This window comes from Convolutriloba macropyga, chromosome 9, assembly GCF_964194025.1.
Source record: "Convolutriloba macropyga chromosome 9, txConMacr16.3, whole genome shotgun sequence".
In the NCBI taxonomy this organism is placed as follows: Eukaryota; Metazoa; Xenacoelomorpha; order Acoela; family Convolutidae; genus Convolutriloba; species Convolutriloba macropyga.
The window spans coordinates 61,690,448-61,706,884 of NC_134476.1; the positions used below are offsets into that span (position 1 = coordinate 61,690,448).

A 16,437-nucleotide genomic window follows, 5' to 3' on the forward strand; every position below is an offset into this window, starting at 1 on the left:
GTCTAAATAACCACTGTAGCGATGCATGATCTGTTCTGAGCACAAATTGAGTTCCCCAAATGTAAGGCTTGAAACATTTCATCGCCTGAATGACTGCTAATGCTTCTCTTTTTGTTGTTGAGTAACGACATTCTGCTGGGGTCAAAACTCTGCTTGCGAAAGCCACTGGGTATTCTACTCCATCGACAATATTCGAGAGTACTGCCCCAAGACTGTTGTCACTTGCATCCGTGTCCACAATAAAAGGAGAGTTGTAGTCCGGATGCTTGAGTACTGAGCTATCAATCAAAGCCGCTTTCAGTTTTTCGAACGCATTATGGCATTCAGGGTTCCAAGTGAAACGGCTGTTCTTTTTTGTTATCTGGTGAAGAGGTTTCGCTATCCCAGCGAAGTCTTTGATGAACCGTCTGTAGTAACTGCAAAATCCAATAAAAGCCCTCACTTCGGTAACGTTTTCTGGTCGTTTCCAGTCCCGTACTGCAACGAGTTTGTTTTCATCTGGTGCAATTCCCTCTGGGCTCAGTTTGTATCCCAGATAGGTTACGGATTCTTGAAAGAGGCGGCATTTCTTGGGTTTGAGTTTAAGATTGGCCTGGCGAAGAGCGTGAAAAACGAGGCGCATGTGTTTTTCGTGTTCCTCCACATTCCTACTAAACACCAGAACGTCGTCCAAGAACATGAGGACGAACGAGAAGAGATATTCATTGAAGATGCTTGTCATAAGTCGCTGGAAGGTTCCTGGTGCATTGCAAAGTCCAAATGGAAGTCTGAGGTACTCATAGTGTCCACCATCGGGAGTGACGAACGCAGTTTTTTGGTATAGCACTCTCAGCTAATGGGACCTGCCAATATCCAGAGGCTAGGTCGAGGCTTGAGAAAATCGTTGCTCCGTGAAGATGATCCAGTATCTGGTCAATTCGCGGAAGGGGAAAAGCGTCTTTCTTTGTTACTTCGTTTAGTCGTCTGAAGTCTGTGCACATTCGATTGCTCCCATCCTTTTTGGTAACGAGAACGATTGGTGCACTGTACGGGCTGTTTGATGGTCGGATAATGTTTCGTGCCAACATGTCCTCAATCTCCTTCTTAACCACAGTGATCTTTCCAGGTGCAAGTCTATGGGGTGCAAGCTTGATGGGCAGCGTATCACCTGTGTCAATTTCATGCTGAACCAAGTGTGTCTGTCCAAGTTCGTTGTCGTTCATTGCAAACACATCTCTGAACTCTCGTAGCAGTGTTCTTCTGTCGTCTGTTTGTTGGTTTCTGTCTGGAATTGCTAAAGAACAAATCCGTTCCAACTCTTCATCGCATGATAGGGTTAGGTTTGTTTCTGCAGTTGCCCTGTGCTGTGTTTCTTCCGTTGTTTCAATTTGATCAAGACCAGATTCTGCTTCCGTCTCACAAAGACGTACGTGCCTGGGGACTTCAGGTTTATAGGCAAATTGCAAATTTACCACATTGCTTTCCTTCTCCATCATGAGCTGCTTAGAAAGGAAGTCGATTGATACTTTATTCTCCTCCATCACCTGGGTTCCAAGTATCAAAGGCACGTCTGTGTTTGGGGTCACCAGGAGATCGGCTTTCACTTTAACCCCGGTGTCGAACGTTATTTCGCCAGTAAAAACGCCAAGTATTTCGAAAGGATCATTGGTGGCCGAAAGAACTTGTTCTCGGAAAGGTCTTAGTTTGGAACGCTGTTCGTACTGTGATTAAGCTTTTTCTGATAGAATGTTCACATTGCTCCCAGTATCCACTAACGCTTTGTATTTATGTCCGTCAAGATCAACCATCACGTAGACTGTAGGTCCAAAGACTGCTTCGGCTTGAACTTTGTTGATATTGCTCACTTGTTCTGGGTTCGCTCTCTGTAAAATGCTTTTTACGATTGGTTGTCTATCGGTGTCCAAGTTTGCGGGTAAACCAGGTTGTATTGTTCCTTTCTGTGGGCACTGATTGAACAAGTGCCCAAACTCGCGGCAATTATAGCACTGCATCGCAGACGTTCTGGGTCGAAAGCCTTCCGGTCTTCCCGGACTTCTACTCTGAAATCTGGGTTGACTTGATTCGGATAGAAATCTTGTTTGGGTCTCAAGAATCTTCTCCATGATCTGTGTATGTCGCTCTTGCTGCTCTAGCATCTTATTGAAGCTTCTGGTCTGAAACTCGATCATTTGATTGAAACCCGATGACAGACTGGTGTTGAGTGCTCTAAAGTCAGCTGCTGCTGACTCATCATGATCCTGTTCACCTTTGTCCATCTCACATGCCCGTTTCTTCGTCCTCGCAGTCGACTGGATTCCGCTTTACTGATGGCGTCTAGCGCAATGGCCCGTTGTGTAGCTGCATTGAAGCTTCCCGGTTCTTCCTTCAGGAGTGTGTATCTGATTTTGCTGTCCAACAGTCCGTCCACAAAGGCATCTTTGTTAGCTTCCTGTCGTCCCGCAACATCAAGATGAGCATTGGCTGCCTCTCCTAACTTACGAACTCGCCTTGAGAACTCTTGGATTGACTCTGATTCCAATTGTTGAAGATTTTTGAATTCGGTGCGTGCTTGCGTTGGGAAAGTCGACGATTCTGTTGTTAAGAGCGTTCAGAACTCTCGCTATGGTCGGGGCTGGTTGTCCTTGCACTTGTTGAAAGTAATGATTGGGGAGATTGTAATACTCATCTAACGCATAACTGTTCAAACACGTGGGCATGACCTCGCGTTGTCTCTGGTCATCCCAATTATTGGCGTTTGACATGGATTCGAAGTGTCGAACCCATCTTTCGCAACTCTCGAAGTCGCGGCTGGGGTATCGGAGGGGTGTGAGAAGGGGTGGTGCTACGACTATTTGCTGCTGATTGTTCGCCTGGTTCTGTTGTTGCTGTTGCTGGTTGTTTGGTGCGTTGTTCATTTTTGGTAATTGAAGTAATTTTCGATGCAAAACCAAATGACACAAAAAAAATATAAATGAGTTTTACCTTTGGAACGTATTCCAAAGATCTAATTCATCGGTTCTCTCAAATTTCAATTCTGAGTTTTTTTTTGTAAAATGCAAAACCGCCTTCTAATCAGAAGAATCTCTCTGTGGTCGCCAATATAGAATCTGAATATTTAGGTTGGAGGTTTTACCCTATTCACAATTCCACAATTGTTCCTAGAATCTATCTTAGAGAAAACTACTGGACTGGATAGTAATTTCACAAAACCTACTACTCTTAACTAGACTGAAGGGTTATACCAGGCCCTCCGTTCAAGTCCTAAAGAAAGTATTTTCAGGCGCTATAGAACTGTAGTCAATTGCTAATAATAATGTTATCAAAATATGTTGGTAATGCCTTTCTATGTTATATGATATTTTAGCTTCTAAGAAATGCTTTACAAAATGAAATAAATTGGTGACTCTAAGATTGAGAATTATACCAGGTCCTCAATTCAGTTTCTAATTAATCGATCAACCAATATACTTAAAATAAATAGTAGATGACGTGAAGAGCTCGTCGGTGTTCACTCCACAACCCAACCAGACGAGTATTAACCAACTTGATAGAACGTTAAGACATTGCCCATCAGGTACTTCAGGTTACTGCAGACCTTTTTAATTGTCTACTTGGTTCACCATTCCATACTACATGGGCTAACTTAACTTGCCAAGTCTTCTGCGAGCAGGCAGGCCTACCCTCAGAGTGGCTTCACTATGCGGTCTCCTGGAAGGAGCTTGGCCGATTAATACTCTGAAAAATCAATCGTCTTGATGTTGTCCTGGACTCGAAGCTGTCCTCCAGTCCGTTAACCTAACTTAACCTAATTATTGATTGGTTGATCACTACTTTACTAGTCACCAAACTAATTTAAATCCAATAAATTGAAGCTAGATTGAGTATGATTTCAGATCCTTAGAGATGTATTGTGAAGTTACCAAAGTTGTACAAGTACGCTTTTGATTAACAGAAAACCGAAAGAAACGATTAAGTTTTACCCAGTCCTAATTATTACAAGACTATGGTTCCTTCAAAACAACTAGTTACAAATGCCTATGAGTGCCACGTATCAAAGTGTTTAACAAATATCTACTAGATACCAGTTTAAACTCTACTAATTTATAAGAAAAGGTCCAAAAAGAGAAAGTAGTTGAAAATTTGCTAAGTTAAATTAACGAAAAGTATAATTACCAGGGTATACTAGTTTCAACAATTATTACAAGTTCAGTACCACGACAGAGATCTGTTAACTCAATCCGAAATTTCGATTATCACGACAATATAACTATTTTCAGACTGATTTTGGTTACAAAAATTGGCTGAAATTGAGCCGTATATATACTGCTAATCTATGTTTGGTTATGATAGTTTAGTCCTATTTTTACCAAATGTTCCAAATCTTTGTGAGAAAAATACCTTTTTGGGAAAAGTTTTCAGAAGGTCATTCATGACTTAGGCCCCTAATTTGGGTTTCTAATCCAATATTACGTGGGTGAGAATTTTGGTGTTCAATCCATGATATAATCTTTATCAGAATCAATATTTACTTATTCAACCATTCTCATCAGTTTAAATTTCTTTACCATTATTATCTTTGTACAGTTTCAAATTTAGAATTCGCTTTTGTGTTGTGAATAATTCAAGGTCAGTATTAATTTGGTTCTTTTCCGAAAAAAGCTTAAGTTTAACTTTCCATTCCTACACTTAAGACAATTGCAAATCTTTTGAAAGTGTCTAAACTTGCTATACTCATATGTTTGAAAACTATTTTTTGTCTCTTGCATATTTCATCTGGAATACCTTAAAAAATTTCAAGACCCAATTTCAAGGCTAAAGAACGTCTGACTGACCCAAAAAATTGATAAACTCGGAGCATGATCGGCTATTAAAAACTTGAAAAAAAAACTTTAAAAAAAATTAAAACATTTTGGGCTCAAAAACTCCCAAAAATGATCTTTATACTTTTTATTACGGTCTTCCTACCAGCTGCACCACTCTAAGCACTTAAGGGACTACTAAAATCCAGCTTTGGAGCTCTAATGAAAGTTAATGGCCAGTGGGCCTTAACTGTTTATCCAGTTTTGAAAGATCAAACTCATTGAAAAATGTGTGAAAACATATTACAAAAACATAGCCGCCAGATTGCCGGAAAACAGCAGCCGTTAACGCATTTAAAGCATATCAGTATTGAAACAGAAAAAAAAAGAAATTGACAGAATTTTTTCCAAACTTTGAAAAATGTTCTAATTCGGTGTGCAATGTCTTAGATTCTAAAATTATAGTTAATTCAGCTTCTAAAATGAAAGCTATTAAGTTTAATAATAATAGCAGCAAACAATCCCTCTAAGGCACTTTGACAAAGCAAGGTACTCTGACTAAAAGAACGGGCTTTAACGGTTTATCCCCTTTTTCAATTTGCTCTATTGACTAAGGCTGTATCCACTGCATTGCGTAAAACATTGCGTAATTCAATGCCTGAACAAAACTAAAATCCATTTAGTTGAAACAGTGAGTGAGGTAAGTCGGAAATCAAGCGCGAAAGCCCTAACTTATGTAAAAAGAAAAGTGATAAAAAATAAAGCGAAATAACAACATAGCCGGAAGAATTCTCGAAACGACTCGAAGATGTCTCCGCCAAAAAGCAGCCTGTCGAATAAATAGTTTCTGGGGGCACTGAGCAGCAAAGAAGAGGAAAAACTATTTTAATTGGAATGAAAAAAAAATTAAAGAGTAAAATATATATTATTTTTTTAATTTCTACAAGTACAAATACAAAAAAAACAGTATTTCAAATAACCGAGACAATTTAATTGCTGACACAAAAAACCCAAAATGAGCACAAAAACATCGCTAATTTAAAAATAAAGCAAAAACTAAGAAATTAAGATTTTCACAACTTTTTGTCAGAATTCAGAAAAAATGTTTGGTGCCAAAGACCCTGTATTTAAATTGTAATTGAAACTGTCCACGAGCGTTAAGCTTATATTCAGCTACAAGCAAAATCAATAAAATACAAAAAGGTCCCAATATCATAAAAAAGCCTTAAAACCTTCAAGTAGTTAAAACATTCAAGTTAGCGTAAAACTCCTTTCAATTACAACAAACCATTAAAACATTATCAAAACAACCCGAAAACTATAACTTTAGCCTGAAATATCCTTTTATGCAACACAGAAGTTTCAAAAAACAAAACAAACATAGCCGTCAGATTGTCGGAATAGCTGCGAAAGAATAGAATTGCGATCCGTATGATATGGAAACCAATACAGATATAATTTTAAAAAGTTATCGACGCCGCTCAAAAAGCTATGTAAATAAATAACACGATAAACTAGTAAAGCTTGTTAAAATTCATAGCGCAGAAGCTCTTTCATTAGGTACCCTTATTACACATATAAGTTCCTTTGATAAGGTGCAAAAGTCATTTTATTGAGTGAGGTGAGTTACTTATGATCAAAATCTAATCACGTAAAAAACATTTGCTAGAGCGAGTGAGAAATGATGTCACGCGCGCAAAAGCAGTTAGTGAGAGGAAGAAGTCATTCAGAAAATTTTAGATTTCAGCTTTGAGGTGTGAACAAATGTAAAACAAAAAAAGAGCGTCAAACGACGAAACCAAGAGCACCGCAATGTAGCTCCTCTCAGCTTACAGCTTCGCAGCTATAAACAGCTTCAAACCGCACGTGAATAAAAAATTCCTTGCTTAGAGAACAATTTCACATCTATATTTCTCGGTGTTTCAAAGGCATGAAAAAGCATAAACCGACTAATGTCGGAAAAAGTGCTCGCGAACGAAAGGCTAGGCAATTTATATCAGGGGCTGTAGCCCAGATAAATTTTTTTTTCGTGTGCAAAATTAGTTGACCACGCCGGGATTTGATCAATGGACTTCTTGATCCATCACCAGAAGGACTGCCAACTCAACTACCAGGCCCTTCTTGTTAATATGTTTCAATCAATTTTATTTTAGCAACAAGCTTTAATTCGGAGTGAGCGCAATAGAGATCACTCAAAAATGAAGAACGAAAGCGAAAAAAAGTCACTTGAGAAGACAAAGAATGATCGAAGAAAAGCTCATAGACGGTTGAGCCAAAAACGTTTACAAAAATTACTACGCACTTCGTTCGAGAGCAATTAAAAGAGCCACTCTCTTTTCCCCGCTCTTCGAATTTGTTCACTGAAACAATTTTTTAAAACTTTACTCACTGGCTGAACTTCCGGTTTTTTTGCTCAATCACTTATCAAAACATACCCCACAAATTGCCGCAGAATAGCCACCGTTGATACCCATTACCATGATTGGGATTTTGAAAAAATAATGAAAAACGATTTTTGTACGAAAACAATTTTAAAGTGCAATTCATTTTGATGTCATTTCGTAAATGAACATACTCCTGTTTCATCGTGAGACGACAGGGCCAGTATCAATACCAATAAGCATGAGGGATGGTAACTAATAATTATAAGAACAATTACAAGAACGAGCTACGGGCATCTAAAATTTATGGGTTAATCCCGTTTCTATTTCTGATTTCGTTTTCTGATACTGACTCTGTTCATTTTGAATTGCTTTCTGAAAAACTGTTGTCTAAAAGGACTTTGAGCAGAATGAGCGAAGAGTGAAACTAGCCTAGAGAGGTCAAAAAGATTTCACGCAAAACGTTGAACAAGCTGTGAACTACGGTAAAGCGAAAACCTTTAGTAGCAAAAGTAAAAAAAAATAGGAGCGCTATAATAGCCAGCTGAGAAGCTGAGGCGGCTATTGAAAAATGAAACCATAAAGATCCTTCGAGTCTTAAAAAGGAGAGCGCCTAGCCTTTGAGAGGCTGACGAGGGCTATTAAAAAAGACAGCTCCCCAATACAAACCAAACTCTTTGAATTATAAAAAAAATGGGAGCGCAATAATAGCCTGCTGAGATCAGGGCGGCAATTAATAAACTTAAATCAGACCAAGATATAGTTTCTTGAAAGTATCTTCTTCAATTAATCAGAAATCAATTTGCGAGCGATGAAAAGTCAGTAGCAGATATCAGATCATTTTTGAGCCGTACCCATAAAATAGAAAAAGTTTAAAAAAACATTTGATCTAAAACAAAGTTACGTCAGTTAGCCTAGAGAAAGATAGAAAACTGTTTGTAGATCTAAATCGCACAAGATCATTGACAGATTCTTTCTGAAATACCTTGGGAGTGTAGCAGTTGAGAGTATGATCCATGCAAGCAATCATGAAGAACTTCCCTGTCCTGACAAGACCCACTGCCTGAGAGGACAATTCTGTCCACAGTTTTACTTCTGCACTTTCCCTTAAACACACACCACATGCAATCATCCTCCTATATAACTGGAAAGACAAATACAATTTAATTGTTTATAAAGCTCATCTCCGCTTGTTCATATTTCTCATTTGGTTAATCACAAAGAAAGTAAACAGCGTTTCGTTATTTCTCTCATCACTCGTTCATTTGCTTCACAGAGGACATTTTAAAACACACCTAAATGCAGAATTATATTGAATCAGATCTATATAGCCTACAACTTGCAAAAATTAATTTTTTCCGAGAAGTTTTCGGAACAAACAGTTACAGACATTGGTGGATCATATGACCGAACACTTTGGAGCATTAAAAATTGATTTAACAACCCCCTAGTTAAATTAGTAACCAATAGAGCTCTTCATATATAAAAACCTAGCTTCGACACCAACACATGGCTCTTAATTTAATTTGGAGTTTAGGGGGAAGAGATGAGGTGAGGTGAAGTAAGACTTATAAAACGAAAAGATATCAAAACTAACGCTATAGAATAGAGTAAAAAAGTAAAACAAATATCTGCTCTTTGCTTGGTTTAAATGGCGTTTAGTAAATTCACCTGAGTATGATACGTCAAAAATATAATACAACGAGAGAACCATGGTCCCCTAATATCGAAGTACATAATTTGAAAAAAATATTTCGCATGAATTACTTGAGCATTTGACACAGCTGCAGACGCTTGTGGATCTAAAGATCTGTTGTCTGTCCTCTCCAAACCTCAATTTTACTAAATCTTTTTTTTCTGTTGTTTAATGCAAAGCGAACGGAGAAATAAATTTGTTCTTTCTTTCTGACATTACGCACGACTAATCAGTTGGCGGGCCGTTCAAATCAATGAACATGACTGACTGTTTCTGCTCAAAAACTGAACATCAGTTTGAGATCAACTACGGTAACTAGCAAAGAAAATCGTAATTCAGCCACGATCAGCTTACAGCTATAAAATGTAATAAACTCATTATACAACACCAAGACCATCTCCTTGAACGGGTGTTTCCTCAGTGAGAAATTTGTTTCAACTCAATGAGAAATTTACTAAAACACCTTAGTTGATATCCAATTCAACTAAACCAACCAATTACAAAAATAATTGCAGTTAGGAAAAAGTTAAAATTGATGCAAAACGCCCTAAAAATATTTAAAAAACGTTAATAACTACACTCAATTTAATATTCCTATCGAACTATTATTGTTCCGACCCCTCTTGAGGGGGAGGGGGGGGGGGGAGGAACTATATGCTCAAATGGGTTTTTTGTCCAGACAATTTTGGCCGATCGATATATTCATCGTAGAGAGTTGAGACTGGTATCATTAGAAAGCTCGTCCAGCATAGAATATGGAATAAAAAGATTTCTTCGATTTTCGTTTTTTACAGGAGGTTATCGAGGTTTTAACATCTGAAAAGTAGAGTGAATTCCGTTGTTTTTATTCACATTTTCAGGAATTATTGCCTAAAATTTTATAAATTTTGCTAAACTTTGTTAAAATTTTTAAGAATACTGTTTTTGATTTTATTTTTAAAGACACAAAATGTTGAATATTTTTTAATTTTTTGGCAAATATTTTGGCTAAGTATTTCAAATTTCAGCTTTATTCATCAAAAACAGCACAAAATAACCTTCTTTAGTCCACTTTGATTAAATTTGACGGAAGTGCACACCCAAACAACAATAACACAATCTTTGTAGACTCAAAAGGAGGCTATTCCTACTTCAAATTCCGTTATTGCTTAGCGTCAAAAAAATGCTTCTTTTTCCTACTGAATTAAAATTTAATCTCTATTGCGGTTTTGAGCCTTAAGTTATGGTATTCTGGCTTTGATACTACTAGATTTCAAAATTTTTTTAATTTCTTTAATTTTTAGGCATTTGGCCAGTTGCCACGTTCTGTCACATTACCACATTTTTGACAGTTCACATATAACACAATTGGCGATCAAAAATAGCACAATTGAAAATATCAAAATCCTCGAAAAATAGATTATGGTTTCAACGGCTTCGACAACACTTTCTCGATAAATTTAATTGGATTTTTTATTTTTGTTTTAATTGTCGTTTTTACTTTGTCTCTTCAGTCGTATGAAATTTCCTGCATAATGACAGTTTTCATTGGCTTTTCTCGGAAGAGTGGATGAGCCGATATTCTTATAATTGTAGATAGCTCATGGCTTTCGTGACTTTGAAAACAACTTTTTTCAAAAATAAAAATAACGCTTTTTTTAACTTTGCAATTTCGTTCAATTTATTGTCTATCTGTTACCTAGTATCATTAATTACAGGTCAAATATGACGTTATTGGTGTCAAGGAAAGGTGTCACAAAGGATTCGTGTCACAAAATCTAAGGTTTTTACAGAATTCGTTATGATTTTACTGGCTTCGACACGGGTTTTTCACGAAAAAAGTAAATTAAATTTTGATTTTTTTATATTTGACGTTTTTTTTGTAGACGTAAGAGATACTCTATATAATTGCCGGTCTCAAAGGCTTCCTTTGTACGAATAAAAGAACCTATTTATTTATTTCACTTTGTAGCTAATGGCTTTAATGACTTTGAAAACTTTTTTTCGGAAATTACAAAAGTATTTATTACATTTTGACTTTTTCTCTTTTGTCTACTCGTTACCTAGTCTCATTAATAAGAGCTCAATTAAAACATTATCGGTGTTCTAAAAGGGCGCGATGGAAGATGTTTTGACGGGCAAAATATGGCTTCACGGCCTCGACAGCGTTTTCTCGCAAGTTTTTGTTGAAAATTGATTGTTGTCTAATGGTTGTTCTTTTTGTAACCACATCAAAAATTGAATAATGGCAGGTTTCAATGCTCTTCTATAGAAGCATAGGTAATCGTAAACCTATATCCCATTTTCAGTTGATTTATTATGGTTTTCATTGCTTCGAAATTAATGTTTTTCTTTAACTTTGCTGTTTTTGCTCTTTTCGTCTAATTGTTACCGAGCCTTATTATGGACTGGTCCCATATCTTTTCTGGTGAAGTACGAAATTTATATTTCTTTTCAGTTTCATCTGCCGCTCTTTTGATTTTGTTATTAAAGTTTTGTTTTTTTTTAAACGGACATAAAGTTTTTGATGTAATTAATGTTTGTTGTTTGATTTTACTGTTCGTCTTGACTCGCTTTCTTTATATTGGCATATCTCATCAATCTAATGTATCATTTTTTTTTTACTCCACTGAGTCATTTGTTTTGGAGGCTATCTTTTCATTCACACACCAATTTCTTTGAAAATTACTTGAATTTTTGGGTTTTTCTATTTGTTCCTCATTTGGTAGACAATTATGCCTAAATTGTGGATGAGCGGGGTCTGAACCTTATGTGCAATCGCACATTACAGAGCCTCCTTGTTTATATTAAATTTACTTACAATTCCTTAAATTCGAAGTTACGAGAAACAGCTGTTCATTTCAGAAGACTTTTGGAGGACTTTACTTTAATATTCTCCTAAATCATTTCTAAGTCCTTAGATTGCGATAGTAATGCAACGAATATTGATTCCTACCATATTGAATCAAATTAATAACGTTAACAAAAAATCTACTCTAACATCATAGTTGACATCAAATTCCACTAAAACAAACAATTACTGAAATCATTTTCAACTTAGAAAATGCTAAAAATGACAGGAAACGCTTGAGAAAAAGATTTAAAACAAGCGCTGAAATCAGGACTCTGCTTGACAAAAACGAAACCAAATTAACGAAAAATAGGGGAGGGGGATAGATAGCGGGGATAGGTGCAGGCAGGCGGGGGGGGGGTGATGCACCTTGAATAATACCAGCAGTTCCTAGTTACTATACATTACGAACTACGCTACTGTTAAAAACCGATGTTAAAACCCAACAACTATGCTCGCATCAAAATGAAGGCTAACTAATTTTTCCAAGTCAGTAAGCGATGTCAATTTCATAAGTTTTATTATATCAACAATGGTAGTGTGATTAATATATATACCTGCAAACAAGCTAACTCAATTTAGTTCAAAACCAGAAAACAGTCGAAGAAGCTGAAATGATCTCGTTAAAATCCCACAACATGTTAGTTGTTGTCATCGAGCAATACTATTGTACGGCATGTTTGTTTCTTGGTGTCGAAACATGGACAAACAACCAAATTGGAGATTTACTCTTTACTTACCAACTCTTCGGTCTAAATTCAAATTGCCATCAATACAACAAACAAGTTATGATCAACTGTTCAGCAAGAATCTTTTCGAGCTTGAACAATTTTGATACCGGGCCAAGTATAACTGGAATGTTAACCACGATAAATACCACAAACTAAACCTCTATCATTGATTGAATTTCACCTGAATAAACTTTTGATTGTTATTCAACCGTCATTTATATCCCCGGTTTCACTTTAAGATCTCTGACATCAAAGAGAAAACAAATTCTGTCATTGTTAGCGTGGAACCAAGTATCTTCAATTTTAGTTTCAAGTTGCGTCAATATTCATCCACCAGCAGGGATGAAATTGAAATTGGTACTTTTGTGTTCTGTGATTACTTCATTGGTCCTTCTTTGCAATGAGGGCGTGAGAGGAGTTGACACGTGTACCATGGAAGAAGAGAGCTGTAAGCTTTCAATGAGTATTGGGGGTCAGGATTCCGAGATTGACTTGAAATCATTCACGTCAGTCCTCACCAGTACCTCCGCTCCAAATGCCGGCAGGTTAATCAAAATTATACTTTTGAGCTAATAGATCAGCATAGATTTAGAAAAATTGTTAAAATAACAGCTCAAATCTAAAGTGTCAAAAAATAAACAAGTCGAAAAAAAGAACGCAGTTGAAATTGGTCAGCTGCGTCCAGTATGTCAAAAAAAAAACAATCCGTTCAGTCAGCACTTTAATGAAATTCTACCGCTCACTGTGAAAATTGTTTACTGCGGCAATTTAACTCACATTCCCTTTTAAGTTCAAACCCGTGCCTGAACAAAAAGTACACCTATCAATAAAACACATAGCCAGGAGATAGATTCTGGAATTGGCTGATTTTCCACTACAAATTGGCCATAATCACTCAACTCACTTGAACAAAATCCTTAGTACTTGAACTAAAAACTTTAACTTTATTCGCAAGCACATTTTCAATGCTAGTCCCACCTTTCTAAACAAACACGACCGGAGGAATTTGGCCACAAATTTGAGAAGTCGTCTTTGTCAAAAAAGTAACATCTGAATTAGGCAGAACCGAAACGAAATCGATCTCGTATTTAAGTTTCTTATACATAAGCAAAAACTAATTTTGACAAAAAACGAATATTGAATCATTTCCTCATACAGATTTCCACTAACACACTTATGCCAAGAGAGCTTACCATACTTAAATTCAGCTCAGCACTGCACAAAAATGTCGATGCCATAAGAGGCGCACAAATTGCGATCTCTGAACAAAAACAGGAAGCAAGACTAATAAGATCATTAATTTTTTCTATGTTGCTTCATTTCCAAAACAAAACCACCACTTCTAAACATAGCTGGCAGATTGCCCAAAAAAGCCGCAATAGCTTCGTAGATCTACAGTCCTTAAAAAACAGTAAAGACAGACCAAAAAGTACTCTTTTCTTTTAGAATCTGTATAAGTTATTGCTGCCTCTATTAGCTGCTCTCAAATAACCTTTATTAGAGTGACACACATTCACTTGACCTTATATCTTTGAATTAAAGTAAAGAAAAGTCAATTTCAAAGTGAAGAAGTCATTTTTGAGAGTGAGGTAAGTCACGCGCAACCAAAAACTAAAGAAAAAACTCGCTCCACTAAGAGTGAAAAAATGACGTCACGCATTTAATTCAGTTGAAATTGTTTAAACGAATGACCAAAAGCAGATTCGAAGTAGTCGTAACCTCATATGGTCGTAACAAAAAACTTGACGACAAAGTTAAAATAATCAAAAGATGGCCAAGGCCAATAATAGCCCCAGCTATCGCTGTCAGGCTATTAACAACAAAATCAAATATGAACTCAAAGTAGGTATGCCCAAATATGAAATAAAACAAACAAATTGGCCAAAAACCTACAACAAAGTTTAATTACTTAAAACCTCAAATAATACAATGAACACAGTAACGTTAAAGCTACAGGCCAAAATGACCTCCTAAGAATAATTGAAGCAAACAAACTATTTTAAAGAATGAACGGAAATGCTGAATGAACAGAAAATTAATCACTCATTGATCCACCCTACCTTATGCAGCAGTCAAACAACAGCACGGTTCTCAATTGTCACATTTTTTGTTTTAAATCCAATGAAAATTCCTCCTGGGGTGGTAAAACAGACAACTAAAACACGACTTCGGTAGTAAAAATCTATTGAAACCGAATACTACTCTTTGAGTAATAAAAATGAAGCTAGCTGGCATATTGCTAACAAATTGCAGTGATAGCTTCGTAGACCTTTAAGCCCAAAAAAAAACCAATCAAAGCAAACATAGCTGGCAGAATATCGGAAAATAGCCACAATAGCTTTGTAGATCTGCAGTCTCGAAAAGATAGAAAAAGAAACAGAACAAAAGGAAACTTATTTTTAGTAAATGCTGAGATGTTATATTTGGATTGAAAATCTGTATAACTTATTGTTGCTTCTGTAGGCAGCTCTCAAACAACCTTCATTTAGAATGACACAATCATTTGAGCTTATCTCTTGCCAAAATTGAAGTAGGAAAAAAGTAAATAACTAAAAAAAAATTACGCAACAAAACTGCTTGCTTTATTGACGTGACCCGCTCCCTTTTCGGTGTGATCAATATCACCACTCAAATTTGACTTCAAAAACCACTTTAAAAAAGTGTCAACAAATCAAAATTGTGAGAACAAAGAGAGCCCGCACCCCAAAACAATTCAAATTATTTGAATTGTAGAAGACATTAGATGCAAGTACTGAACTCTATTTCAAAAAAGTTCTGACCAGACTTCCAATCGCTTGTTAAAATACCAAGAGAAAGAAGAACAATAGCTGCCCTCAGTTATCGCTACTACAGCTATTAACAAGACAACAGCCATATAGCTACAGTGAGTCTATATCTTCTCCGGTCACCAATTTTTTTTAAGCTATTTCAGAATTTTATAAAATTGCCGGTGACACAATTAGCATTGATTTTGAATTGCTCAAAATAATGCTCTTTTATGGCAGGAACTTGTAGAGGAAGATACTTCTATCTTGTTTCTGATTTAGAACGTATTATTACATGCCCTGTGGACTGATTGGATCCGACCCTTCCAAAGAATGTCAGGATGCGAAGGGATGCCAGGGGGAGGGTGGAGGCACCTTCTACCCGGTTGGCTCCAGAAATAAAATTGTGAGTTGAAATTTGTGCTCTTATCACGGCACAAAAGCTTATAGCTGAACACAATATTTCTATATCATTTTGCTTCTTTGATAACAGTCTACGAGAGCTGAAAGAACTGCTTGAAAATGGACGCAAAGTTCAAATATCAGTCTGAAATTATATTAAAAATACAAGTATTCGTATTTCGCATCAATTACAGGCCACAAAGAACGAATTATTGACAACATGTTTCAAATTCTAAATTTGTTCATAGAATTGTTAAGTAAAATAGAGTACGAAATAGCCTACAAGGTACAAATCTTTAGTCGAACATTTTAACTAAAATGTGCCAATACACATGCAAGGTGGGTCATCCTCAATTCTTCACTTTTTTACATAACAAGCAATAGAGCAAAACCAGACTTCAACTCCGCGCCTAGTTTTGGCTGTCAATTTGGAACCAATTAAAGGAAAACTTGTTACCGAGAAAAGAGACGCATCTCTATTTTCACGCTAGGTATAGCTAATTGTAATAACTAATTGCATAACTGAAGTATTGTTCGTTTCAAGTATATTTAACCATACGGCTATAATTTTATTGTACTTGTTGCAAAAAAACGCTAGGTATATTTTTGATAATAAACAAACCTGTAAAACAAACAGAACAAAAACGAAACAAACGAGTCGAACAAAGAACAAGAATTTGTAAAACTCGAAAAGCTTCCAATTTTCAGTGAAAATTTTGACCATATTATCCCGCGACATATGCTATGTTGGGCATAACCCGGAATTAAACATCAAGCTAACACCCGAGCACAATCTCCCTGTTTATATACCAAGTCTACATACTGCAACCTGATCATGACCCTTTCGCAATTCA

At 36.4% G+C, this 16,437-nt stretch overlaps 2 protein-coding genes across 2 annotated transcripts in view; one reads left to right on the top strand and one right to left on the bottom strand.

Moving 5' to 3' along the window:
• The window catches only part of LOC142346286 (BBSome complex member BBS1-like), a 176,788-nt gene that overhangs the window by 88,602 nt on the left and 71,749 nt on the right, over nucleotides 1-16,437 (bottom strand). The window contains exons 13-14 of the mRNA XM_075398800.1: nucleotides 12,426-12,437; nucleotides 8,145-8,265 (exon numbers count right to left, since the gene is read on the bottom strand). Of these exons, the coding sequence (XP_075254915.1) occupies nucleotides 8,145-8,265; nucleotides 12,426-12,437 (133 nt within the window). The remainder of the gene's footprint in view (nucleotides 1-8,144; nucleotides 8,266-12,425; nucleotides 12,438-16,437) is intronic.
• The window catches only part of LOC142345919 (uncharacterized), a 39,894-nt gene continuing 35,878 nt past the window's right edge, over nucleotides 12,422-16,437 (top strand). The window contains exons 1-2 of the mRNA XM_075398379.1: nucleotides 12,422-12,961; nucleotides 15,464-15,587. Coding sequence (XP_075254494.1) covers nucleotides 12,759-12,961; nucleotides 15,464-15,587 — 327 coding nt within the window. The 5' untranslated portion in view covers nucleotides 12,422-12,758. The remainder of the gene's footprint in view (nucleotides 12,962-15,463; nucleotides 15,588-16,437) is intronic.